The sequence below is a fragment of the Canis lupus genome, chromosome 13, assembly GCF_003254725.2.
Source record: "Canis lupus dingo isolate Sandy chromosome 13, ASM325472v2, whole genome shotgun sequence".
In the NCBI taxonomy this organism is placed as follows: domain Eukaryota; kingdom Metazoa; phylum Chordata; class Mammalia; order Carnivora; family Canidae; genus Canis; species Canis lupus.
Genome location: NC_064255.1, coordinates 47,121,677 through 47,148,853, shown reverse-complemented (window position 1 = coordinate 47,148,853; position 27,177 = coordinate 47,121,677). Strand labels below are relative to the sequence as shown.

The 27,177-nt window shown below is 53.9% G+C and overlaps 1 protein-coding gene across 3 annotated transcripts in view; it reads right to left on the bottom strand.

The window, feature by feature from the left end:
- Positions 1 to 10,347, bottom strand: part of PDGFRA (platelet derived growth factor receptor alpha) — a 46,228-nt gene extending 35,881 nt beyond the window's left edge. Inside the window, exons 1-2 of one of the 3 annotated variants that reach the window (XM_025435724.3) lie at positions 10,084 to 10,347; positions 419 to 479 (exon numbers count right to left, since the gene is read on the bottom strand). In XM_025435724.3, the coding sequence (XP_025291509.1) occupies positions 419 to 467 (49 nt within the window). In that variant the 5' untranslated portion in view covers positions 468 to 479; positions 10,084 to 10,347. Of the gene's footprint in view, positions 1 to 418; positions 480 to 6,274; positions 6,353 to 7,088; positions 7,157 to 10,083 lie in introns of those variants that run through there. The other 2 variants (XM_025435723.3, XM_025435725.3) reach the window with 2 other exon arrangements.
- Between the last annotated feature and the right edge of the window lie 16,830 nt (positions 10,348 to 27,177).

Sequence of the window (27,177 nt, the reverse complement as noted above, 5' to 3'; positions counted from 1 at the left end):
GGTTTTCCAGCAATTTAAGCATCTTCCACTTAAGACAGCTATGATTCCCGGGACATGAATTTTTTCCACCGTTTATTTCCTTCGAACACTCTCGAATGTCTCTGGAAATCCATGTCCCGGGAAAAAGAAAAGAGCGATGGGTAAACTTTGGCTATTATTCCTACCACGTTTCAGTGCCAGGATTACACATACACTAAAAATGCCACTGGTGAGCATTCTTCTTCGAGTTGGAATTAGTGCCAAAGGGCAAAGGGAACGGAAGGTCTGTGGTCATTCTAGATAACTTCTCAGTTTTCCGACTTCCTCTCACTCCTTTAGACTGTGTTTGCAGAGTACAGGGAACACACACCGGAGCACAGAACTGAGAAGGCAAGGCTTCCCCCAGAAGAGTGAACTCAGAGGGTATTGGGATCCATACCTGCGAGGAGACAGCCTAAGATCAGGAGTGCCAGAAGGGAAGTCCCCATAGTTCCGGAAAACTGGAAAAATCAAAAGTCAAACAGAAGCGATGTTAGCCAATAAAGCAACAGGTGAGCCTCATTCTTCTCGTGCTTCGCGATACAGAAAATGTTAACAGCATCATTTCAGTCAAAAACACCTCGGTTGAAGATTTAGGGTTCAAGCAATAAGATACCTCAAAAAAAGAATCCCGGAGCCCAATGGGACCCCAAGATCCTGACCAGAGCCATGTGAGGCTGAAACCCTCTTGGATTGCATGCAGCTTTCCAATTCCAAAAAGTCTGGCTTTCATGGTCTCAGGAGGCATCCAAGAGTACAAGAGAACCGTTACCTTTTAAACCATTTGAAATTAAGAACGTGAAAAACAAGCATGCGTCTTTACTTATTCAACTGGAGCTGTTTTCACCCCAAAACAGGTTGTCATTTGCTTTGTGTTTCACCACACAGAGAGCACACCAAGTTCACATCCTCCACGACCTTTGGCGAAGACGCTTGGGCTACAACAAATAGCTTCATTTTTTTTTTTTTTCACCATCTCTTGATTTTATTTAGTGACCTTAAGCCATTCTGATCTGGAGTTTCTGAAAGTCCCACCAAGCACTGTCACCTAGGGGCAAGTCACTCTTGCAAATGTACGGCAGGCTGGGCCTGGGCCCGCTGCACCCACGGCTGCGCTGGGCAGGGCCCGGGGAGCCCAGGGCACGGCCGTGGACAGAGCAGCAGAGAACAAAGCAGGGGGAGGACACGGGGAGGAAAGTGGGCCTGCAGGTCCGTGGTCCCAGGGACGCCCTAGGCCACCCGGGGGGTCTAGTAGAGACCTGGAGAAACCGAGTCTTCCACTCCACTCTCTTGCCACAAAATCTGAAGATGGGCAGAGAGTTGGGGAGAGAGACCAAAACCCAAACCGAGTGTCCTGAGACACAAACAGGGTGCATACAGGCGGACCCAAGGAGCCTCCAGGGCAAAGCCACGAAACAGTCTGTTCTGGTCAATCCTCTGAAAAGGCCCCTTCAGTCAACGTGATCTCACTGAAGTCAATGAAAGACCCGCGCACCGGCTTGCAGGTGTGGACGCTGCTAAGCACCCCAGTTTTATTGGCTTGCAGGGGTGCAAGCTTTAGGATACCCCATAAAAAAAATCACCTAAGCCTCGGCCCCGGGATGCCCTGGGTCCCTGACATACTCAAAACCTTCACGCATGCAAGCGAAGAAATCCGTGGATTTCACTGGTTTCACCACTAGCTTTGGAAACTAAGATGTGCGTTCGTGAGTCCTGAGTACATTGGCCTAAAACACACCAAGAAAACGCAACAAAAAAGTGTGTGTGTGCCCGTGTTCCGCCCCTGGTGGTGCATTTTTGCTTTAAGGTGGCAAGTTGGCCCATATGCACGAATCGGATTCCTGCTTCCTTGAATTCTAGTAGGAAAAAGGGAGGAGGAAGAAAGAGCGGAAGGCACAATGCGGGGCCCCAGGGAGGCGCACGGGTTGGGCAAGGGGGAGATCATGGTAATTCTGTTTTCTCCAAGGCAGGGATGAGAAACCAGTGTGAACTAACAGGCCAAAGTTTTCCCCATGGATCCCGCGTCTGTTCCCCAACACCCCGAGACATAGCTGATCTGGGGCAGTGCCAGCGAGGCTCAGAGACGTTTAGCAAGTCACCCAAGTCACACAGCAGGCGAGGAAGCCAGAATTCTGACACGAAGTCTGTGTGATGCAAAAGCCATGCTCCCTCCAGCTCACCATATGGTCCCCCTCAAGGGGAGGTCAGGGCCTCAGCCTTGCGTGCCCCCTCCCTCCCCCGCCCTGCACTATTTCCTAATGCAAATGGGGCCCCCGCTGCCCTTCTCTGCTCACCACCGGGAGAGAGGAGTACAATGGCAGTGCTGTGAACCCAAATGCAATTTGCACAATGCTGGCTCGCCAGGGCTTCTGAGGCTCCTGGCATGTGCCCCCGGGGCGGGGAGAGAGTGTGGGGTGAGGGGGGGGTGTTGCAGGGTTTCCTCACTGCTGTGGCGACGGGCACAGCGGGCCCCAGGCCTGATTTACCACAATTAGCAGCAACGGCCTGTGTGTTTGTACATATAAATATCAGCCTCCCACTGATAATCCACTTAGCCAACTTCAAAGGAGCCCTCCAGAGCCAGCTTGATGTCTTGGGTTTTTATCACATTTATATCCTGTATTTCTTCAGCGGGGCTTGCCAACGATGCATCTTTAAAGCATTCCCGAGCTTTAAGAGAAGGGCTCGGCTGCTTTTACAGGGCAGGCTCTGAGGAGCGCTCTGCCCTGGGCCAGCCCCGCCAGATTTCCTTCTGTGCGCGCAGATACGGGGGACCTGCTGCCAGGGAGGATTATTTACTGACACACAAAGTGGGCAACGAAAACAGGGCCTCAGAGCCAGCGATAATGATGCGGAGACTGCGAATCAGCATGTGTTTGCCTGAGATGTCCAGCTCCCTTCTCTGATAAGGGGAGTTCCCTGGCTGGAAACCGAGGTGCGCTGGCGAGGTCTCCTGTCCCCACTCGGACATGTACTCGGGACAATGTACTCGGGAATCATCACACAACAGGGGAGGAGGGAAGCCCCCTCGGCCCGTTGGCCACGTCATGGGGATCTCGAGGAGCCCCGGCTTCTCTGGGGGGCTTCTCTGCTCGGGGGTCATAACCGCTCATCCTTACTCGGTAGCCCCCATCCCAAAAGTCAGATGTGCAAACCTGTAACAGAGGTTACAGGTTCAGGGCCACCCTGCACGCCATGAGCCCGCATGAGCGAATCACTCTGCAAGGAGAGCAACGGACATCATCCAAATCGGTTTTCTTTTTTTTTTTTTTTAAATCATGATCGTGTCCTCTCGTGCCAGCGACAAGCTGGTTTTCAGCCTCAGTCCCCAAGACCACAACGCAAAAAGCAAAAAACGCGGCAACAGAGTTAGAGAAACAATCAGGGGGCAGCCCCGGTAGCTCAGCGGTTTAGCGCCGCCTTCGGCCCAGGGTGTGATCCTGGGGACCCGGGATCGAGTCCCAGGTTGGTTTCCCTGCGTGGAGCCTGCTTCTCTCTCTCTGCCTGTGTCTCTGCCTCTCTCTCTCTTTCTCTCTGTGTCTATCATGAATAAATAAATAAAATCTTAAAAAAAAAACAATCAGGAAAAAGATATCTGCCACATTCACTCCCAGGCAAGTGACCTGGGCATTTTCTTGGCTTTTTCATCCCTTCTCTCCAAAGTATGATGGAAATCGCTTTGGACGAGGCTCATGCCCTATGGGACGCTTAGTCCATCTCTCTGAACCTCCAGTTCTTCTAGAAAGGAGGACTAATAACGCCTGACTCCCTGGCTCGCCTCACCGCATTGTTATAAAGACTGCGTTACAGTTGAGTCCAAAGTGTTTTGGAAACCGCAGCCACTGGTTTTCAGATGGACTCTCTCCCTGCAGACTCTAAGATGTTTTACGAAGGTTTTATTTACTTGAGAGAGAAAGAGAAGGGGGGGGGGAGAGCAGAGGGAGGAGGAGAGAGAATCCCAAGCAGACCCTGTGCTCAGCAGGGAGCCCGCTGCAGGGCTCGATCTCCCAACCCCGAGATCATGATCTGAGCCGAAATCAAGAGTCCGACGGTCAACTCACTGAGCCACCCAGGCGCCCCCCCTGAGACGTTTCGGATGACGGGGATGTCAGAGTAACTTCTTCAACTACTTCTTATCGAGAAAGTCAAGGCCCAGCCGGGGAGGCCTTCCGACCTGCCCCTCGTCACCTGCATGTTGGAGAGGGAGATCTCGACTCAGGTTCAACGAAGGCCTGACGAATGACCAAGGCCCTGTTGACGTGAACCAATGTTTACGGTCACGCACAACAGAAAAAGAAGTCTGTTTGCAGCCAGTGTTCGTAATGGGTTGCCACCCCCGGCCCCGCACCCAGAAGTGAAGAGCCATGAAGGGCAACTTCATACCCAAAGTCAACATGGCAAGGAAGCTAGAGAGGAAACGGAGCTTGGGCACTTTTTGCAGAAGTGGGAGCACGCTGGCCTTCTCAGAAGGCCGGGAGCCAGCTTCTCGATTGCCAACTGCTCGACGCAGGCACGCGGAGCCGCTGGAGGTTGGATTTCACCCCGCCCTGGCCTGATTAGAGGCCACGGGAGACTCTCTCACAGTCCCCAAAGCCACCGACAACTCCAAGATTCAGATTTCCGAGGTTCGGTTAAATGTCAGCTCGAAGTTAATTCTAACTGTGAAAATTACATACCCTGCTTTCTCCCTGTGACAAAACGTTCCACTCAGTCTCCTAACTTAACCCCCCCTGCAATCCCAACGCCGCCTACACGGGTGGCGACTTCCCGGAGGGTGTGTTTCCCAGGATCTGCCCCCCACCACAGGCTGCTGTGTTGTTTTGATCTCTCCCTGAGCTCCATCAGACATTCCAGGGATGGGTGGTGGCTGGAGTTTTGTTTTTTGTTTTTTTTTTTTTTAACATGGGAGCATTTATGGGACAATCCGAGCTCGTAAACCTTTCTGCTCTTCCTGCACCAGACATTTAGCCATGGAAGACTAAAATGACACTGCCTTTCGGATTGTCACCAAACTGGTGTGACTCCTAAGGAGACAACCCTGGGCGTGCTCTTGAACTCAAGGTCACCAGGCCAGCTCCCCAGCTGCAGAGCGTGGACTCACAAAGCCATATCCGCAGGTGTCCGCCCGGGGTTCACGCAGACGGGCCCCGACTGGGGCGGTGGGTCTGCGCTTCCCTCCTTACACGGTTGCAAAGAACGAGCTCGGCCGCACAACCCGACACAAAGGTCCACAAAATAAATGCGATCGGCCCAACGATCCTGGCAACCTTAGCGTAAAAAGGGAAACTGCCATCATCCTCCACTTGGTCCTGCCGGGCAGAAAAGGCATCCTCCTCGCGCCACGACACGCTTTTTAGAATCTCCGCGAAGCCCGGTCCCGCGGAGGGTCGTTGCAGTTCCCCGGCGCGGCCAGCAGGTGCCAGTGTTGGTCCAAGGACGTGCGTCCCGGGGTCCGCGGAGACGCGGATGCAGCTCTCAGACCTTCTGCGCTAAAATGTCCCAAATCTTAGCTTCCAATCTCTTCCTCCCTTGGATCGTACTTTCAGGCTTCGGGGTGACCTCAGTTCGGACCCCACGGAATGGAAGCCATAGGGCGACGATGCTGTTGCCCCAAACGCTTAGCCGTCCTGGGGACCCCGGGAGAACTCGGCGGGGGGCAGCCAGCAGGCCCGTCGCGGCGAGCGGGTCCGAGGGCGGCGCGCGCACCCCGGGGGAGCCCCCGGAGAGGAGGTCGGAGGGTCGGCCCCGGGCTTTGTTTCCCGCGCGGCCTCCCCGCCCCGGGGACGGCGCCCACCTGCAGGAGGGAAGCCACCTGGGGCCGCGCGGGGCGGGGGGGGACCTGGAGCCTGACCTGTTCGCAGGCCATTGTCACCCCGCGTCACCCGCGCCGCCGCGAACCGCTGGCTGGTTGGAAACGACTGTTCCGTTGCTCAATAGCGCAGACTCGTACAACAGGCAGCCCAGGGGCGACCCTCGCCAGGGGTCGGCGGCCACCCCCAAAGGCGCCCGAGGCCCTACCCCCTCCGCTCGTCCCCCGCTCGGGCACCACGACGCCCCCGGTCCATCCCCGCAGCCCCCCAGCGCCTCCTGAGCCACCCACTCGTGCCCGCTCGCGTCTCCCCGAGGCCCCCGGCGGCCGCAGAGGCGACCCCGGGGCCGGTCCCCCGCGCCCCACGCAGCGCCCCAGCCCCGCGCAGAGCCCGCGGCGCGCGCCCCCGAAGGCCGCCAGAGGGCGCGGCAGCCCCGCGGATCTTACCGGCTCGCGCGCTCGGCTCCGGTCCCCGACAGCGCAGCCGGGCCCCGCAGCTCCACCACCTCGGCGGGGGCGGGTCCGCGCGGCCCCGCCTCCTGCCCCGCCGCGCCCCCCTCCGCCCCCCACCCCCACCCCGGGCGCGAACCCGCGCCGGCCCTTCCCTTCCCGCTCGGTCTCCGGGCTCGGCGGCCACGGCCTCCCGCTCGTGGAGTGTGGCGTCCCTAACTAGGGCCGCCCTCCCGGCCTGGCTGCAGCGGCCGCGGCGCCCCGGGCACGGCGCTGCGCGTTTGCATTGTTTTCGGCGGAGACCCGGGAGGGGGCCGGGCCGGGCGGAGGGACGCGGGCCCGGGGGTTTAGGGTTACAGGCGCGCGCCAGCGCCTCCTACGGGCGCGCAAGCGGCACGGAGGCGGGGGAAGGCCCGGGGCGCGCAGGCTGCGACCCCCCCGCCGCTGCCGGGGGCTCCCTTCTGCGCCCCGCCGTCCGGCGCACCCTCGCGCCCCTCGCCTGCGTGTCTCGGGGCACGGGAGGGCTGCAGCTGGCTGGGCGGGGAGCGCCCCAAACCCGAGGTCCCCTTGAGCTACCCCAATCTCTTTTCCCAGCCGATTCCGGGTTCCCTCTTCAGGTTAAAACAAAAGGAAACGCCGCAGAGCCGCTTCGGCCAGCGGCGTGGACCGGCAAAGCCCGGGCCGGAGCGCAGGGGGGACCAGCCACTTGGCCGCAGCCCGCGAACCGCGCGGGGCCTCCCCCCCGCACCCCGACGGCTGGTGCTGCGCGGGGGCCCCGCCGGCCACACTCCAGGGACGCGGAGAGCCGCACCTTTCGGTCCCCGAGCAGGCTTTGGCTCCCCCCCCAGAAGTGCCGCTCGTCCATCGGCAACATGCAACCCGGTCGCAGCTCCCCGCAGGCCAGAGGGCGTCCCACCCTGCGGGGTGTGCAGGAAGGCGCTGGCCACCACGTCCGCAGGACGCGTCCAGGCGCTGCGCGCCGCCCACGGCCGGTCCCCAGGAGGCACAGGACGGGCCCGCCTCGGCGCCAGACGCGTTTGCAGCTGGAAAGCCTGGCCCGATGCTCCTCCCCCTGCACCCCTCCCCAGTCCGCGTCCCGGGAAGAAAGCAGCCCTGGGGCCGGGAGCCGGGGTTCTGCTTTGGGTCCCTCTCGGTCCCCCTAAGGGCTGGTGCGAGGGCCGAGGGTCACCCACCCTCTCCTTCCCGGAGCCTCCCCCCCTACGCCCACCCCGACCTCCTCCTTCTGCCTCCCGCCCCCACCCCCATCCCCGCTGTGGGGACTCACTCGAGCTACGCTTGGGTCGAACCAAAAACCAGACTGTGTGGGAGCCTCGGAGCAGGGACAGCGCGGGGTGTCAAGGCGAGAAAGGACGGGCCCTCGCCTGGCGGGGAGCGAGGCAGGCGGAGAGTGGAAGGAGGAAAACCAAGATAGTGGAAGGAGGAAAGGAAAACTGGGAAGGGATGCGAAGCACAGGCGCCAGGGTCCGAGTGGGAGCGGGTCAGACGCAGGGAAAGGGGTGGGGGGTGTTAAAACCAGAGCCACCAGGGGTGCGGGCGAGGCGCGCCAGCCGGCAGCGCCTGTCCCTCCCTCCAGCAGCCCGGACGCGCGCCGCGCTCGGGGGTGTGGGTCCCGGGAGCCCTGCGCCTGGCTGTCGTGCCCGTGTGCCCCGGATGTCCCCGGCCCTAAAAAAGCTGCCTTAGTTCTGCTCGGGAGCGACTGCGGCGAGACGAGTCGCTCCAAAACGTTGAGCAATTCGGCTGCGGAGCCAAAAAGCCATTTCCCACAGGGCGCAGCCCGGGGCTTTTCCAGGCAGCTGGGCCGGGCTCGGGGCAGTCCGGACCCGCTAAAGGCCATCCAGGCTCCCGCTCGGCGCGGGTCGGCCTCACCCTGGGAGGTGGAGGGAGCGGCCGGCCCTCCCAGGCGCCCGCTCTGCAAGCCCGAGGTCTTCGCAGGGTTAGGGAAGCGGGGAGAGGGACCGGCGCTCCGGCCGCTGGAAGGGCGCGCGGCCAACCCACAGGCAGCCAGCGCCTCTCCCGCTCCGAGGGCTTGGCCAGGACGCTGCAGCTCCCGCACACCTGGCCCGGCGGCCCGGCCCCTGCCCCCGGCCCCCGGCCCCCGGCCCCTAGGGCGGCCGTCCTCGGGTCCCTCTGGCTCCCAGCCGGCTGCGACCCTTTCCGACCAGGACCGCTGAGCCCAGTTGCTTCCGAGCCAAGTGGACGCCGCCGGTCCCCCCACCCCGGAGAAGTTAATCTCACGAGCAAAAGCCGATTTCCACGCGGATGGTCGGAGAAGGAGGGAGGGGCGCGAGGAGGGGACCCCCCCCCAAGCCGCCCAGGAGGCCGGCGCAGAGAGTGGGGCAGACCCGGGCACTGCGGCCCCAGCAGCGCAGGGCGAGCGCGGGCGGCGAGTGCCACGCATCCCCGCGAGGAAAGGGACACGCGAGCGGGGGGGGGTGCGGACCTGGGCTCAGGTGCCCGGCGGGAGGTGGGGAGCACGGTTCGCCTACCATCTTCCTCTTACCTAGGGACCCAGTTTCTCCGTTCCGAGGCGTCCCTAACTTCCCCCAAGAGAAGTTCTACACTTTTCTGGCGATCTTCCTTCTTTCCTTCCTGTGGCCGGGACCGGGCAGCAGAGGAGTCCCGGACTTTGCAAAGGGGAGGGCGGGGGTGTAAGAAAAAAAAAAAAAAAAAGCAAAAAACCAAAACGATTCCACCGAGGAAAGGGGGCGCGCGCGGAGAGGAGTGGAGGTGGGGACCCCAGCGCACAATGAGGGCCCCTCGGAGCGCGGTTCGAAATTCCTCAAATCCCACTCGCTGGAATGCGAGGCGACGACGACTCCTTCACTCGGGGCCAAATGTGTTTGTCATTACTCCAGACCGCCCGCCCGCCGCCCGCGCCCGCGCCCCCGCACAGGGGCGCACGACCCCCGCGCGCTGCGGGACCGGCGCCCGCTCGCGCTCCCGCCCCGCGGATCCGGCACGCACCCCGCCGGGGTGTCCCCCCCCCCACCCCTCGCCCACGCCCGCGCCCCCTCCGCGCGCCTCGCAGCCGCCGCCGCGGTGCTGTGTCTGGCCCCGGCTCGCACCCGGCGCTGCGCCGTCCAGTAATTACGCGCCCTCGGCCGGCGCCAAGCGCCCCCGGCTGGCACCCCAGGTCCGGCCCCGCTCCAGCCGAGCCCTTCACGCCTCCCCTCCTCGCCGCCCGGCGCGCGCCCCACTCGGCGCCCCGCTCCCCCCACCCCACCCCCCACCCAGGGCCCCCGCCGCGCTCCACACCGCCGGCTGCAGCGCTGTCCCGCCAAACCGCGGGCGAGGAATGAAAATACTCATTAAAAACCTGTCGCCTTCCAGGACCTACTGCCAAGAAGAGGGCAAACACCTCTGCCCCCACTCCCAGCATTACTTGGTGCCCGTCCCGGTATACACGAATACCACCCCCCCCCCCAGCCCCAAAAAGAAACCTCAAAAATGTAAGCCTAAAACAAATTTCTTCGGGAGGCTATGGACTTGTTAGAAAAACACTGCTTTTAAAAATAGGCCTGGAAAATGTGTGCTTTTTCTTTTCTTTTCTTTTTTTCTTTTTTTTAATCCCTAGACTTTCTAACTCTATGGTTATCTTTCCTCCAAGTGAAGTTTATTCAAAATAAATGACTCTCTGGACACACAGCTGGAATTCCACTCCTTTTTTTTTTTTTTCCTCATCGCCCAAAGTTTGAGTGAAGTTCCTTCACTTCCAGCCCAAAGGGGCCTGATCAAGGACTTCTCTTAGAAACAAAAAAAATCATTATTTTTTTCTCCTTTCTTACCTTCTCCTCCTATGTCAATTCGTAATGAAAATCCTACATAGGGAGCAAAAAGTGTCCACGGCTTCCAGTCCTCTCTCCTGTAGTCCCCTTCTCTGTTTTTCTCTCTCTAGCTCCAACTGTAATGCGCTCAAAAACCGCGTTTTGTAATTGATTCAATGTTATAGTCCATCCTTCTAAAACTAATCATTTGCTCTAAGTAAATAGCTGTCAGGAAATGAAGCGCCCCCCTCCTTGGCCTCTTCAAAATAAAAGTTTCTCCCGAACTCCGTGCGCTCTGAGCCTCCACGCATCCAGATTGCGCCTTCGCTCTTCGCTCTTACGCAATCAGGGGGTCCGGCCCCAACCCCCAGACTTCGACAACAACTGGGGGGGGGGGCGGGGAGAAGCAGACCAGATGGGGTGGGGGTGGTGGAAGGGGGGAGGTGTTGATGCTCTGCCGGGAAAGAGGTCCGTGAAAATACCAACTGCCCATCACTTCCAGAAGGAGTCGGCCTCCTGATGTAGGGGCATAGTCTCCTACGCTGCCCTATTGCTCTGCATGCTCTTGGAAAGAAACACAACTCGCGAAGTTGCAGTTAATGCCCGGGAGGAGTGTACATCTGGAATCGAGAAATGTCCCTTCCGTAGAAACTGCTAGTTAGTTGGGGGGCCTGTCCGGAGAGGTCCCCAAGCGGTTGCGTCTTTACAACTTGGGGGTCTTTTAAGGGAAAGTGCCGGGTAGTCGCTGACTCTTTTAATGGTATCAGGCAAACTGTTGGGTCCAGTGGGAAGATGATGGTCTTTGTTTTCGGTTTTGTTTTGTGTTGCTTTGTAAACGGGTTTGAAAGAAGGTGCAAAGACTCGAGGGTCTGCGTAGGTTTGGAACGTTCCCCGACAGAACGACCTTTACTCCCTCGGAGCCACTTATCTTGTCGCGTCTTTGTTTTGGGGGGATGAGGTGGGGCGGGGGGACCCGGGCGAGGTTGCCCTGGCTTCTATCCTGCACACGAAATAAGACTCAGGGTTGGGCGTTGGGAGGAATCGTCTGCGGCCAACCTGGCCACCTCGGCGTCCCGGGGAAGGTGCACCTCCGCGCACCCCCCTCCCGCCCCCCGCCACAGAGCACGCAGCTTACCGACGCCCTAGGGCTTGAGCTGAACCCCAAATCCTCTGCCCGCCCCCCCCCCACCCCACGGCGCGAGGCGAGACACGGTACCGGGAGGGCGCGATTCCGCTCGCGGAGGAAAGGGGGCGCTGACGCTCCAGGAACCGGGCTAGGAGGCCGAGTGGGGCGTGCGAGGGACGGAGGGGGAGGGGAGCGCCTTCTCCGGTGGGGTGGAAGGGGTCATTTTTGATCCCCACCCCCTCTCCACCTCCGCACTCTCGGAATGGCCAGGGCGTCCAGGTTGAGCCTGGAACGTCGGACAGCCGTCAGCTCCTCCCGCATCAGCAGGGGGGACAAGGAGCAGCCGGCAGGGGAGGGTCACACAGAAAAGTGTGGGGTCCTGTGCCGCCCCGGGATGGGCTCCTGGGGTGTCCGGCTCGGGAAGACGCCCGGGGCTGGGCCAGGGGCCCCATCCCCACCCCACCCCCCACCCCAGCTCTTCTGCGCGCCCGCCTCTCGTGCATCTTCAGTCCGGGTGACTGCACTGCTCACTATTACTTCCACATGTTCCTTCAGGAAATCATTGAAGGCAAATATATGAACAGCCTCTTGTTCGGAATGCTAACAGGATACCGTAATGCTTGTAGATAATGAACCGGCCCGCGCGGCACCTCCCTCTCCCCCCACCAAAAAAAAAAAAAAAAAAAAAAATTCAGCGTGCGGAATAATAGGAAAAGGCGGGGGCTGGCTTTCATGCTATTAATAAAGACAAGCTGAGATCTGAGTTTTTATATCAAATACCCCAAAGACGAGGAGGCAAGGTAGAAAGCCTACCCAGGAAGGCCTGCTTTGCTCTGGGAAACTGCCAGCCCAGTCGCGCCGGGGTCTCCTGAACACTGGGCTCCCCGCCCACAAATGGTAACTTCACAGTTCATTTCAGAGATGCTTAAAGGGGCCTGAAAAGCAGGCTGGGCTGGGCTGGGGGGACTGGAGGGGGGTGTCTTCGGGTCGTAACTCCTCTCGACTTGGAAGCATGGAGAATGGATGAGCAAGCGCGCACCCAGTTGTCCTTCTGGTAGTAATTACCTGCCTAATTTGAATGATGCCTTTGTTATGATCATTAACAAACATTTGCTAAAGGTTTCCATGTGTGACATTCCAGAAGGTTTAAAGGACTGGGATGCTGACTCCCGGGATAGCGCACCGGTGGGGGGTGGCGCAGGGAAGCAAATGGTTGGGGGGCGGGGGGCGGGGGACGATTTCGCCGAGTCTGGGCCGAGCAAAGACGGAGCGAGGTCAACATCTGCCTCCCCTGCAAAAGCAAAATAAACCCAGTGGTCGGGAGCCACCTGGGGGCTGGAGGCCCTGGAAAGAGGCGGTTCGTGCCTCGACACCCGTCCTGCCCCGGCAGCCACCACCCACCCGCGCCTCCCACGGCTCATAGGCGGGTTTGAATCCTGCCGTCCGCCCTCCGCCGCGGGTCCGAGCCTTCGGGAGAGGACGGGTCTGCGGCGCGCCGGGCCCGGGCGGGGAGGGGGGGGGGTGGGCAGCCGCGCTCTTCCCTTGTTGTTCTAAGATCTTTCCAGATTGCTCCCTGCGCGCCCGGGGTCCTGGGTGGTCCTGGATGGCCAGGGGCTGGAAGCGCCGCTGGCCAAGGGGACTGCGAGGTCCTTTCTTCACCCACCCACCCCCACCCCCGGCTCCGGCCCCTGGCACCGCGGGGGACCAGGCCACCCGTGCGCGCCCTGGAGTGACTTTCACCGACGTGGAGCTCCCAGCCCGCACCCCGCCTCGTATCTTAACCTCTTGCGTTTCTCCCTTGAGCAATGCTCACGGGGTTAAAAAGGAGGATTTTTTTTTTCCTCCCCAGACCGCGAGTCTTGGGGGCTGCGACCCTCAGGGCGGGAGGCCTAACTCCGGAGTTCGGGGCTGCGCCCAGAGGTCTGGGGAGAGCCGCAGGGGGCACGGCGGTTCTGGCGTGGTGGCCTCGCTCGTCTAGGCCCGCGGGCGACAGAAAAGTGGATGCAAGGGCATCAAAGCCCTGAAGCTGAGCCAGCCATCAAAGAGCGGGCCCCGCAAGCCCTGTACACCCAAGCCAAAACGGCCCCCAAAAACAACAAAATCTCCGCCCCTCCTGCACCCCGGCCTGCTCCAAGGCTCGCCCCGCCGGCCCCCGCTGCTCCGCACCCTGAGCCCCAGCTCCGGCCACACACCTTTGGCTCTCGCGAGGGGGGGTGGGCGTTCCCCGCTGAGCTGGGGGTTTTTGTTTCCTCTCCCTACTCCCCTGCTCTACAGCTCCACCCCCAATTCTGCTTTCCTTGGAGAATTCAGAAGGTCCTTTTGCTTTAGAAGACTTAGGGTTGCAGCGGTTACCATAGCCCTTCGTTGTGCACGTCGCAGTGAAACAAACTTGTGATATTTTTGCCCCCCGCCCCAAAGATGAAGTTGATGGGGTGGGGGCCCATCTCTAGCTTCACAATTTGAAAATGCAAACCGTTTGGCGGTTGGCGAAAGAAAGCGGCTCTAACTACCCCTTCCCCCCCCCCCCCCCACCTCTTCCGTACTTGCCTGCGCCTGGAAGAGCCGCCTCCCTGGGCCTCGCAAAGGGACCTTCCTAGGGAAGGCTCAGAGGAGGCGTGTGGATGTGGCGCCCAGATGTGGGGTCCCCGCGGAGAGGGCAGGGGAGCGGGGCGGACTCCGCCCTTGCCGCGGGTCTGCCCCAGCCCAGGCTCGGAAACTTGCTCTGAGCCTCTGTGCACGTTCAGGATGCAGAGGCCCAAGTCCTGGCAGCGCAGGAGGAAGGGTTCTCCAAAGGGGTCCGGACTGGCTAAGTGTGTGACTTGGGGTGACGGTTCTCTGTCCAGGACTCCGCTCACACCTCCTCTTCCTTGGCGGCTGCTGGCTAGCTAAGGGGGTAGCGTCTCTTCTGGGTTCCTTGGGTCTTTCTTTCCCCGGACTTGTGTCCAGGGAGAGGTAGGCAGCAGTTTCCTGTGGCTGGAGACGGAGCTGCAAGGTCTCCTAGGGTCCCTAACCGCGCAGCCTGCTTACAGACCTCCCAGAGGACCAGAGACTGGGAACTCTGTTTTGGGGCCCGGCCCAGCCCAGGTGGGCCCACAATCCTCAGAATTGGGAAAAAATGTGGTAGGACTGCACTCCCTCTGGGTCTGGATTTTCAGGATCCTGTTTGAGAGAGCCGAACTTTCTCCATCTCCCAGAATTTGGGGCCTCTTACCCCCCTTGCCTTCTCTTAAGGATTTAGCTTTGGGTTACTTTTAATTTGAAAACCTACGTGAGGGGAGGGAGAGGGAATGAAGAGATTGGGAGGTCTGCTCTTTATTAGGGGCCTGAGCAGCCAGCTTTCCAACACACAGCTGTGGCTTGGGAGGGCTGGCTGCGTGTAGGTCAGCCTGACTGAAGAAAGGGCCTTGTCCTGTGGAAGTCCCAGGAGTACAGCAAGGCTCTGTGATGTTTAAAAAAAAAAAAATCCAGCCGAGGCGTTGTGAAGTGGAAAGCCACTGGGACCTGTGTTCCACAATTGCGTTAAGCATAGCACATAAATTTGAATAGGGGCCCCATTATTTAATCGGGGTGTTATTTAATCCCCAAGGCAACCCTGTAGGTTGTGAGCAAAGTCAGAGGGGTTAAGAAATTGCATAGAGCAGTGCCTCCATCTGCCTCACCGTGTCCTGGAGCCAGGTACAGCTTGATTGGTCAAGACAGGTCATGTTTCTGAGCTTCTGTTTCCTCACCTACACGAATGCGTGTGATGTCTGCATCCCCGGATGTGATGTCTGCATCCCCAGATCGTTGTGCGGATCAGGTGAGATGAGGCATGTGAAGCCCAGGAAAGAGCTAAATAAATGGTATCCTTTTCTCACTTCTTCAGGCTTTTCCACAGACATTGTTACTGTCACATTCATCTCCAGTTCCCTTGGACAGACCTCAAGTGCTGGGGGAAAGCCAGTCTAGCTTTCTCTTTCATATTCTCAAGTAAGGATGGGAGCAGTGGTGTCAGGATTCTGAGCGATTACTCCCCAAAGCCTCAGGCCCTTCTAAAAAAAAAAAAAGAAAGAAAGAAAGAAAAGAAAATGAGCCCCAGGCAAGAGGGCAGGAGGAGGGAGAGCCAGGAAGGGTAAAGAAAGGAATTGAAAATGAGAAGACCTGCCTGGCCTCACCAGCCAGAGGGGCTACACAAGAACCAGGAAGAAGGAAGGCTGAGGAGGCCTCAGCACGTGGAGTTTGGGGTAGGGATCAGTTAGGGAACCCCTTGGTTGTCTTATGGGGCTGTGTACCACACGCCCTGACTTTGAGAGGATGCACCTGGTAGGGCAAGGTGTCCCCAGGCCTGCACCTCAGGCATGGCTACCCTCCCCCACCAGACTTCCCCTCTTTTGCCATTTTTTAATTCATCAAAAACTCATGGTGTGTGCCAATCAGAGTTTCTTCTCAACTTTGGAGAGTGATTCATTGAGTCAAGAAACATTCATTAAGTCTCCTGTCTATGGGCATTAGTGATACGGCAGTAAGCAGAATGGATATGGTCCTTGCCTTCGGGGAAGTGGCTAGAAGATTCTTGTCTGGCCACCCAAGTTTCCCCCATTGTAGCCTCACTGCAGAGCACTGAGAGCGCACCCACTGGGGCAACAATCATTGCTTTGTGAGACTCTTAAGAAGAAGATGGCTAGCGAAGGCACACCGGGCATAGTCTTGAATCGTGGGCCACAGGACCTTCCCAAACTTTCCAGAATGTGTGCAACTGGGATCTCCAGCCTGGGCTGGGAGGCGCTCCAGTTCAATACAAGGCATCCTTACTGAACCTACGATGCCCAAGACTCTGTGCCAAGTGGTGAGGATACAGCCCTGCCTGCAGAGTTTACAGACGGGTTAAACAATCAATCAGTTAAACATACAGTTGCACTACATAGTGCTATACTCAAATTTTAGAGGGGTGCAGTGATGTGGATCACGTAGGAGGAGCCTAACCCAACTTGGGCATCGCAGGGGACTTCTTAGAGGAGAGGGACATCTTTTTGAACCTAAGAGAGAGAACAGTCTCGCTGGCGTGGAATCTCCTGTGCAGGGGCCTGGAGGTGAGAGACAGAGACCACAAGGTCATCAGAAGTGAAAAAAAAAGCTTGGAATGGCTGGAACATGGAAAGAGCCAGATGGGGGGGAGCAAGAGGGAGGCCAGATCATGGGGCCTTCCAGGCTGTGCTGAGTCTGGACTTCATTGTAGGGAAGCTCCACAATTGGTTCAAGGAAGGACAAGACTGGGGCAGAGTTGGATTTTAGGCCAGATCCTAGAGAAAGGTGCCAGGAGGCAGGGTGGCCCCCCACCTTGGTTTCAACTGGCTGAGGTGGAGGCCTCCATGGCCCCAGGGCTCACAGCAGGGGCGGGGGTGGGGGGGATTGGGAGAAAGTGCATCTGAAAGGAGAAAGTAGAGTGCACACCCTTCCCCTTCCCGACTGAATGGGAGCCCCCGGGGAGAATGGAGTCCCAGGTTTAGGCCCTCGCTGGTGCTGGTGCTCAGGTGAGGGACACAAGGAACACAAAGTTGGGGAGGAAAATGATGAGCCCGGTCTTAAAATGATATGTTGGAAAACGCTTCCGAAGGCAAGAGTCAAACGAGGAGAAAATCCAGGACAGAATTGTGGGTAAAGCGGCATTCTGCGCCACCACCACCCCCACCCCACCCCCACCCCCGGGGGACAGAGAAGAGGCTGAGAAAGAAGAGCCAGGAATCTTTATCTCCTGAATATTCAGGTGTCATCTCTGAATCCATACAATGGGTTGTATGGGAGTTAATTGTGAAGCGCTGTCCACACTTACCATCTAAGCTCAGCACTATAAACTGTGGCCAGACATATCGGGTAGTTTTGAATTCAAGTGGTGATACACATTCTTTATGAGAACTTTAATTATTACCAGATTACTGTTTCTGTCATTCACACTCTTAAATACACATTTGTATCCGCGTTTGGAATCAAATCACCCAAAGACCCAAGTGGGGTTGAAGCCAGATCCTTGTCCTAAGGATACTCAAGCGCTAGTGCTAGCTCTCTACCCCTCACTCCTGGCCCCTCACCATGCACCCATGCACTGGAAAGATTGAGGCAGGGCTTACTTTCAGGGACAAAAAAAAAAAAAAAAGTAAGATTTCAGTGACAAAGATTACATATTGTCCCCTAGTAATCATTCTCCCTTCCTTCTCCCCGTAATTAAGCCTCTGATTTTTTTTTCTTCCTGGGACACAACTTTTCTTTCTTGTAGCTAGATCTGGTCATAAAGAAAAAGCTCTGGTCAATGGGACATTGGCAGAAGTCATGGGTGCAGCTGCCAACAAATGTCCTTAATAGTAAAGTGCACATCCTTCTTGACCTGGTCTTTTGGCCAGATGGAAAGCAGACCTATGACTGGCGCTTCAGCAACCATCTTAGACTGTGAGGCAACCTTGAAAATGGAAACCATGCACGATGGTGGAATACATGGAAGGCCCCCTGACCTCCCAAGCTCCAAACACCCTGAAAGACTACCTACTGTCTTCTTGAAAATGTTGGAAAAAAATGAAATCATTAGTCATTCTCATGGAGTCTCTTATTTTGAATTTTTTTGTTCTTGCCAGCCCAGCTTGGTGCTAACAAAATCAGAACGTATTTGTCCATTCTAACTTCAAACACAATCACCTTTGCCCCAAAATGAAAACTGGGGATAGAAGAGCAGAAACACATCACAGCTGCATGACATCCCCATCAAGCCCACCAAGGCTTGGATGTCTCCCTGCTGCCCTGCTCACATGGACAGTATTCCTGGGCGCCTGGGTGGCTCAGCCGGTTAAGCACCTGCCTTTGGCTCAGGTCATGATCTCAGGGTCCTGGGATTGAGTCCTACATGGGGCTCCTTGCTCAGCAGGGAGTCTGCTCCTCCCCCTACCCCTTGCCTTCCCCTTCCCTCTGCTCATGCGCTCTCTTTCAAAAATAAATAAAATCTTTTTAAAAAGGGGGGGAATCTGAGCACAAATGTGTGTGTGTGTGTGTGTGCGTGCTACAACGTTCAATTCAGGCATGGTGCTTATTCAACTTTATTTGTCTCTGCATAGTCAGTAATGAAAAGGAGACTCTCAAAGAGACAGGGTATGAATTAGCTCCCTTTCCCCCATCCTTTCTCCTGGTCTCCTATTTTCATTTTTCATTACATTCTTGCTCTTACCCTTCAGGATAGTCTCACAGTCTGCACACTTCTGGCCCTCTCTCTTTGCTGCCTCCAGGTCCTCAACATATTTCCATTCCTGTTTGATTTTTAGGACTCTACAGATACGCTTTCAGAAATCTGAACTTTATGCCCATATTTCCAGGTAATAGAAGCTTCCTGAAAGTAAACATGCAGGGAGGTTAGGGCAACTACCACCTGGCCCCTCTGCCGGCCCATTGAAGCAAGCTTCAGGAGGTCTCTCCTCTCCCTGCCTTCCATCTGCAGCTGCAGATGTGGCATCTGGGGGCTGACCTCAACCCCGCAACTCAGCTATCACTGAGTCTTGCAGCATAAATTCTTTCCGCTCAGAATTCGAGTGAAGGGGGTCCTCATTGACCTAAACTAAGGAGCAAAATCAGCCTCCCCTTAGCTTTTACCTCTCTGGATTCTGTTGGTCAGTTGACAAGTGTTTATCTGACACCCCCTGTGCCAGGCATTGTGCTAGACTCAGGGATGCTGTCATAGAGGAACAAACAAGACCTCTGCACTATGGGCCTCAGCTTCGGGGGGCAGGGGGAGACCAAAGGAAAGCAAACCCAGGCCCTGGTTAAATGGCACATGTGACAAGTGCTCCTCCATCATCCAGTGATGCGGGAGGCTATCACAGGAAGCCAGAGCTGCTCCAAATCCTCAAGGAATAGTCCTCTGAGGAGGTGATATTTAAAGCTGTGAGCAATTCTGAGGAAAGTAGCTATATTCTGCTACATTTTAAAGAGATTTTATTTATTTGACAGAAAAAGAGAGAGAGAGCACAAGCAGAGGGAGAGGGAGAAGCAGACTCCCTGCTGTGCAGGGAGCCCAATGTGGGGCTCGATCCCAGGACCCTGGGAACATGACCTGAGCCGAAGGCAGACGCCTAACTGAGTCACCCACACGCCCCCATTCGGCTTTTATATTTTAAGACATTCAAAAAGTTAGGTCCCGCAAGAAGTATGGGTTTGGGGCAGTTGCAAAGATAGCAAAGCGTACCCTCCTGTTTCTGGAAATGACAGTTTCTAGTGCCCCCCAAGGAACAGTAACGTTCTGATATTGAACCACAGAATGATCGAACACGCTCATCTAAGGGATTGTCCTTGTTCGAAGGAGACACTTGGGTTCCCTTGAGATTGCCTATCATAAAATTTGAATATAACCAAGACAACACCAGATCTGGTCCTTGGGGTGGAGCAGTCTCAGGGAGATAAGAGGAAGGCGTGCTGTCATCCAGCTCCCCGAGCTAATGTTTCACAGGCCGACAATGACAGAACGATTGCCTTTGATTAAAGCACGTTTTCAGTTATCCACTGGGCCCAGAAAGCCGATTAAGAGTTTGCACTACAAAATAAAGAACTCAGGGCCCTTCAAGGATTCCACAAGATATCCCAAGTTCCTCATTGTGTGTGAATGTGGTTAATTATTGTGTTGCTCCCCAAGTGTATTTATGAAATGACTTCACTGCCTGGGAGATGTCTAAATAAATGGTTAACTCGGATTAAAGAAAGAATAAAAACCTCTGAGCTGTCCTGGAGTTCTCCCTGTGCCGGGCTGTGACTTTGAACCACTAGAGGACGCAAGAGGCCAGCTCAGGATCTAAGTCCACTCAGCAAGTCAACATTTGTGTGTAAAAAGAAGCCCAACTGTTCTTGGAGAGGAACCAAGTCAGGGTCTCTCCCTTTCCTAAGACTCCCGTTGCACCCCTAGAAACGGGTTCAGTTCCAGTGCAGCCCTGGGTAGGCTTGAGCTTCGCCTTGAATGTCTGACCCTGCCTGGAGACATCCTCACAGCACTCAGGTTTGTGTGTCAGGGCAAGGGGGAGGGGAGGAGGGTGCATGATGCAATTAAAACTAAACCACTAAGGAGATACAGCCAGTTGCCAACCCCCCACCAGACGTCAGGCTCTGTGCTGGGTCATGTCCACAAGAAAAGTCTGGTGATAGGTGAGAACGTAGAGGCAGAAACATAAAGCCCTGAAAGCACAGGATCAGGGCGTTTTATCCAACCTCACAGGTTGGGGAGCACTTTGTGGGGGCAGTGTCTGAGCTAAGACCTGAGCATGATGAGTAGACTACCCACGGTAGAAAGGGGAGAGATGGGGTCCTTGCAGAGGGAAGGGTTTAAGCAAAGGCGCAGAGGCCAGAGTGGAGACAGAGGAGGTCATGCTGTCCACCAGCATCAGGGGCGATAGCCCTTGCCTCTGTGGGCTACTCTAGAGAAGTTTTCAAGGCCCCCAGGCAGGGACTTCACAGAGATCGCTCAGGACCTGAACTGAAATTCAACTCACATCAAAATGCCTAGAATTGGGGATTCCCTGGATGGCTCAGCGGTTTAGCACCTGCCTTTGACCCCAGGTGTGATCCTGGAGACCCAGGATCGAGTCCCACGTCAGGCTCCCTGCATGGAGCCTGCTTCTCCCTCTGCCTGTGTCTCTGCCCCCCTACCCTGTGTCTCTCATGAATAAACAAATAAAATCTCTAAAAAAAAAAAAATGCCTAGAATTGGCTCCCATAGCAAATAACAGGGCATCCTAACGTTTAGTCTGCATTGATCATTGGAATTCTCAAACATTACAACATAAATTTTACCTGTTGGCAAGGAATACCACGGCACACTTGGCATTCATTACCATAAAACCAGTATTTTGACAGCCGGGCCTGCACTGTGGAGCTACCAGATTGAATTTTCTCAGATTCTCCTATGGAAATCCCCCCTCCAAAACGGGCAGGCATCATGGAAAATATTTCTTATCAAATGGTTTTCTATAGCAGCCCTGTGAACAACCTGATATTATTCCTGTTGGTTAGCCGTGTTATTCCACTGGGGAACAGTAACGCCGATTGAGCCAGAGCGATTTATCCAACTAAAACACGCATGCTTTTATGGCTAGGTCGTGTTACGACAGATACAGATAACACTCGACTGACACAGCTTACATCTTTCAGAAGAATTTTGATAATTGAGATCCAACACTTCTTTCCATTTTAGTCGGATTCAGGCAAGATTATGATGACTTCCAGTCTCTGCATTTAATTCTCTACTGCAATCCCATTTTCTGCTAAATAAGGGTGCGATTGCGTGGTTTTATTTGTAAAAACACACAAAAGCCTACTTAAGACACGTTTCAGTATAACTTGTGATAATCAGAGACACACCAGACTGTCAGCCATGCAAAAGGTGAAGAATAACTTATATATAAATTCTGTCCAAGATCCGCGTGAGCCATCTGAATTTTCCAGTGACGGAATCTGGAGTCCCCTTGACAACTCTGGCACATGCAACTGCTGTTGCTGTAGGTCTCAAGCAGGGTAAGCATCAGCAATTCATGTGGTGTAACCTAATACCTAGCCTACTGAACTACTTTATTATTGCAGGTAAAAATTTCACATTATATGTTTATTCTCCACACTTAAAAAATGATTTGTCTGAGGCGCCTGGGTGGCTCAGCCTGTTAAGCGTCTGCCTTCAGCTCGGGTCATAATCTCAGGGTCCTGGAATAGAGCCCAGGACATCTGGCTCCCTGCTCAGCTGGGAGTCTGCTTCTCCCTCTGCCTCTGCCCCTGCCCCAACCCCTGCTCATGCATGTGTGAGTGTGCACGCTCTCGCTCTCAAATAAATAAGAAAGACAATCTTAAAAAAAATAATAATTTGTCTATGACTGTGGAGTTGAATCTTTTAAGTTTTGTGCTGGCATTGAAATGAGATTGAATGTATTTCCAAATAAAAGACGATCTAAAACTGCAGACTCACACTTCAGATAGTGGTTATCTATCTATCTTATCTGCCCGAGTGTTGTCTGCTTTCCCTCAAGCCACCAATAAAATCTGAGAAAGTGGAATTGGCTGTTCAAGAGTTCCCTGCTCCCACCCCACCTGGTCGACCGGGGAGGAGCTTGTCTGCTGGATGCTGCTTAATACTTGGTCTTTGAGCGCAGAGTTGCCACGACACTTGGTTCATATGCACGGTCCTCTCCCTGACCATCGTAAGAATCATTCTAAGCTGTGACAGAGAGCTCATCCTCATGTCACTGTCACTTCCTACCATCCAGAGGACAAAGGCCAGTCATGTCTACATATGACCTGAAGGACACATGAAAGACATTGCAATTATTTGGATACTTTTGAATCCGGACCGACCCCTGGAAGTACAGGTCACTCCATTAATTTCAGTTTTTCTCTTCCATTTTCCACGAGCTCATACTCCTATGCCATTCGACACCTTCCAAGAGTGTTTCTGGATGTGCAAGCTCATCCGGTGTCCCTCACAGCCATGAGCGTAAGGGCAGCGACGCAGACAGCGGATAGGACAGATACTGACTTGGACAAGCCATCATTCTCAGGTGCGGGGGGAGACTGGGTGCCCTCCTGGCCCCCAGCAATGATCTCCCCCCCACCATCATGCTCTTTGCAGTTAGGATAATGGGGTTAGAGTTGCGGATCAAGGAACTCAGAAGTAAAATGTGTGTTTTTCCTCCTGTAATCTGAGTGGGGTAGGTTTTCACGTTTCCTATGCCTTTTTTCCTAGGACTATTGTTCACGCTATATAAATGCCACAAAATTCAAAAGGCACGTTAAATACGTGCAAGGCTGGGTGCTAGGTGGCCAGGAAGAGACACTGTAGAAATGACAAGAAATAGCTATTTCCCAGAAGTTTAAAATCTATTTGTTAAGAAGCAAACATTAGCATATGAACAAATGCAGCCAACCAGTCACTCAGCGCCTGGGAATGGCCCTTGGACCCAGTGGGAACAATGGGGATTTTTGTAGGAAGCAAGATTTAGGCTGTGACCAGGTCAGGATTCAACTGATCCATCTCAAGCCACTCCTCTAAACCAGATCCCATCCTGTATTCTTTCACTTGTTGACATCACAGTCCTGAGGGTATCTCACACGTGGGCATTATCCTTGACTAGCCCTCTCCTTCCCCATCTGAATCTGTTCAATCCCTAAGACCTTCATTTTTTTTTAAGATTTTATTTATTTATTCGTGAGAGAGAGAGAGAGAGAGAGACAGAGAGAGAGAGAGAGAGAGAAGCAGAGACACAGGCAGAGGGAGAAGCAGGCTCCATGACTCTATCCCGGCCCAGGATCATGCCCTGAGCTGAAGGCAGATGCTCAACCGCTGAGCCCCCCAGGCGTCCCTCCCTAAGACCTTCAGATTGATCTTCCAATCTTCTTGGCCCCACCTCTTCCTTTCCTCCCTTCTTGCCTCCAGCACCCAATTTCAAGTCCTCAGTATCTCTCCTCCAGACTGATCACAGCCCCCCAACTGCTAACCCCAACTCCAAAAAGATCAAGTTCCAGAACCCTTGGCACAGCCTGTAAGCCCACCATAAAGGGTCCTGGCTGCCTCCCCAGCCTCGCCCTGATGTGACACCTCTGCCTGCGTCCAGCAGCTTCAGCATTACAGGCTCTCAGTGCCCCATTGTTTGGGTCAGACCCTAGACAACTCAGAACGCACTCCTACTTTCCTCCTCTCTTCGCATTCTCTGGTTCGTATTTGGCTTCCTTTCCTTTTATTCCTAGAAAAAGTCTTTAATGGCAGCTATCTATGACCTAAGGGGAGGAGATGGGAACTTTCTACTTTCTGGTGAAAAAAAAGAATAGGATATCTTTGTTGCCTTCCTGGTGGCAGAGGTTGCCTTATAAGATCCAGAGCTAAGAGAGTGGGGAGCAGTTGGAGACAGCAAAATCCTAGGAAGGAATGTTCTCATTCTGAATAAGAATGTCCCCTCTTTTTCTGTCCACAGACTCTATCTCAGGTCTGGCAAGGCTGTAGGTGTTCTGAGTCATTTTGACCTTCTCCACTTCCCCTGAGATCAACCTTGTACCAATGGAGCTGCTAGGAAGCCTTGATTTACAAACTATGGATTTGCCCCCCGTCTTTTCCATCTCAGGTAATGATGCCATCATCTTCTCAGTCCCCAAGCCCCACATCTAGATGTCTTCTTTGTTCTTCCTTCTCCCTAACCCCCCATATTCAGGCCATTAACAAGTTTCATTGATTTTACCTCCCAGGAAAATTTAAAATCTATCCCTTCCTCTCCCTCTCCTCTGTGCCAATCCCCCTGGTGCCAAGAGGTTCCTCTCACCGGGAGTCACCTTCCAGTTGCTTCTTTACATCTACTCTTGCCAACTGTCAATCATTCTCCACACAGCACTCAGGGTGCTCGTTCTAAAATGTAGACATACTTTTTATGTAAGTCAAATAGATATTGTTGAAATATAACATATATACAAAAAGAACACAAACTATAGTGTATAATTCAGTGATTTTATGTACAATGAACACACTCATGACCAGTATCCCAGACATCTTCTCATGCCATTTCTACAAGAGCCTCTTCCAAGGTTACCCAGTGTCCTAATTTCCAACATCGTAGATTGGTATTTGCCTGCTTTAAAGTTTTATCATTGAATCATAGATTCAATATGAATCATAGATAAATAGCATCACACAGGGTGTACTCTTCTGTGTCTGACTCCTTCCAGTCAGCATTTTGTTCATGAAATTCATCCACGTGTTGCCTGTAATTGCAGTTTGTTTATTCTAATTTCTGGGAAGTAGTCCATTGTATGAATTCACAATTTATTTGACCATTCTATTGTTGTTGGATACGTGAATAGTTTCCAGCTTTTAGCGATCAAGAATAATACTGCTATAAACATCCTGATGCCTGTCTTTTGGTGAGCCTGTGAATGCACTTCTGTTGGCAATATACCTAGGAGTGGAGTTGCTGGGTCATGCAATGTGCACGCTTTAGTACATACTGCCAATTTCCCAAGTAATTGTACCAATTTATGCTCTCATTAACAACGTGTGAATGTTCCATTTGCTTTGTATCTTTGCCAACTCTTTGTCTATTTACTTATTTTAAATATTTTATTTATTTGAGAGAGAACCCAAGAGGGCGGGAAGGGCAGAGGGAGAGGAAGAAGCAGACTCCCTACTGAGCAGGGACCCTCCCCCCCAACGTGGGGATCCATCCCAGGACCCCAGGATCATGACCTTAGCTCAAGGCAGATGATTAACTGACTAAGCCACCCAGGCGCTCTATCTTTTTAATTTTAGTCCTTGTCATGGACAGTGTGCTTTCATAAGTCTGATCAATGTCCTTCCTACTTAATGACCTTCAATGACTTATAGATGAATTTAAAACAAAATCCAGACTATTAAAGGTGGCCCTGCCTAGCCCTCCAATGTCACCCTTTATCACTCTCTTCCTCTTTCTACACTGGTTGGAAAATCTGTCAAGCTCTTTCCCACCTCTGGACCTGCACACACCTCTTCCTTAGCCTGGGAAAAGTTCCTTCTGTCCCACCCTCTCTCCCACCCTTCCTATCTCTTAACAACTTAACATATGCTAAGTCTGTCCTGAGGAGAACCCTAATCACTCCCTCCTGTACTTCCCTTCACGGAACTAATCCCACAGCACTTTATCACAGTTTGTGGTTACATATTTCTCTTTCTTTCTTTTTTTCTTCTTCTGTTTGTTTCTCTACCTAGGTACCTGGAAAACACTTGGCCAGAAGTGGACAGACCGAGAACCTAAGGGATGAAGCAGCAGCTTAGACAAGAAGCCCAGAGCTTGTCTATGAGCAAGGACTCTCTGGGGAAAAAAGCAGAATCATAGTTAATCCAAAGAGGTTTTCTTTTTTTTTTTTTTTTTTTTTTTATTTTAATTTTTATTTATTTATGATAATCACAGAGAGAGAGAGACAGAGACACAGGCAGAGGGAGAAGCAGGCTCCATGCACTGGGAGCCTGATGTGGGATTCGATCCCGGGTCTCCAGGATCACGCCATGGGCCAAAGGCAGACACCAAACCGCTGCGCCACCCAGGGATCCCCCAAAGAGGTTTTCTGAAGGAAGAAATGTTGTAGTTCCTGGGGGAAGGTCTGAGTATTCCAGGAAATGAATTTTTTTTTGAAGATTTTATTTATTTGTTAGAGAGAGAAAGAGAGAGAGAGCATAAGCACAGAGAGAGAAGGAGAAGCAGACTCCCTGCTGAGCAGAGAGCCCAATGAGAGGTTGGTTCCCAGGACCCTGAGACCATGACCTAAGTCGAAGGCAGATGCCCAACTGACTGAGCCATCCAGGCACCCTTAGGAAATGAATTTTTTAATAATCAAGTCACCTTCTATATCCCCAGGAAGCACTCTAATGTCCTCCAAGAGGATTGCCCTTTTCTGAGGCCCTAAATCATTCCTAGGGGGTGATGTAGGTGTTGGGGTCAGCTGGCTCGGATCCTAAAGCCTATGACTTTAGAGTGAGAAAGAATATGCTTCAAATAGTCCACCATTTCAATAACAATTTGGACGGAACTTGATAATGTGAAAAGTAATGTTTCTGGCAAGAATTTTAAGAATGCATTAATTATTATAAGCTGGTAATTTTGTGAATTTTGTGCATTTCTTAAATATGTTCAGCCCCCCCTTGTGCTAACCTGATTTTCCTCTGTTGTCTATTCCATCAAATAGCACCCACTTGACAACTGCTGCTGTATCTTTCCTACTGGCCTAGAGAGTCTCTGTGTGTGAGTAGGATAGAAAAATACAGATGAGAACAAAAGTAGGATTTATTGTCGTTTTCATCTAAAATGCCCTATTAACTTCCAGATAATTGGAAGGCATTCATCCTCCATGACATATGCATTTAAAAGGTTTACTTTGGCTCCAGTAATCCTACTGATTTAGCCACAAGACTCTGTCCAGTAACGAGCTTTGTGGTCAACGTAACTTCATGCCCTACAAATGTGCGTTTCTGTGGGGGCACGTGGTATGCAAAA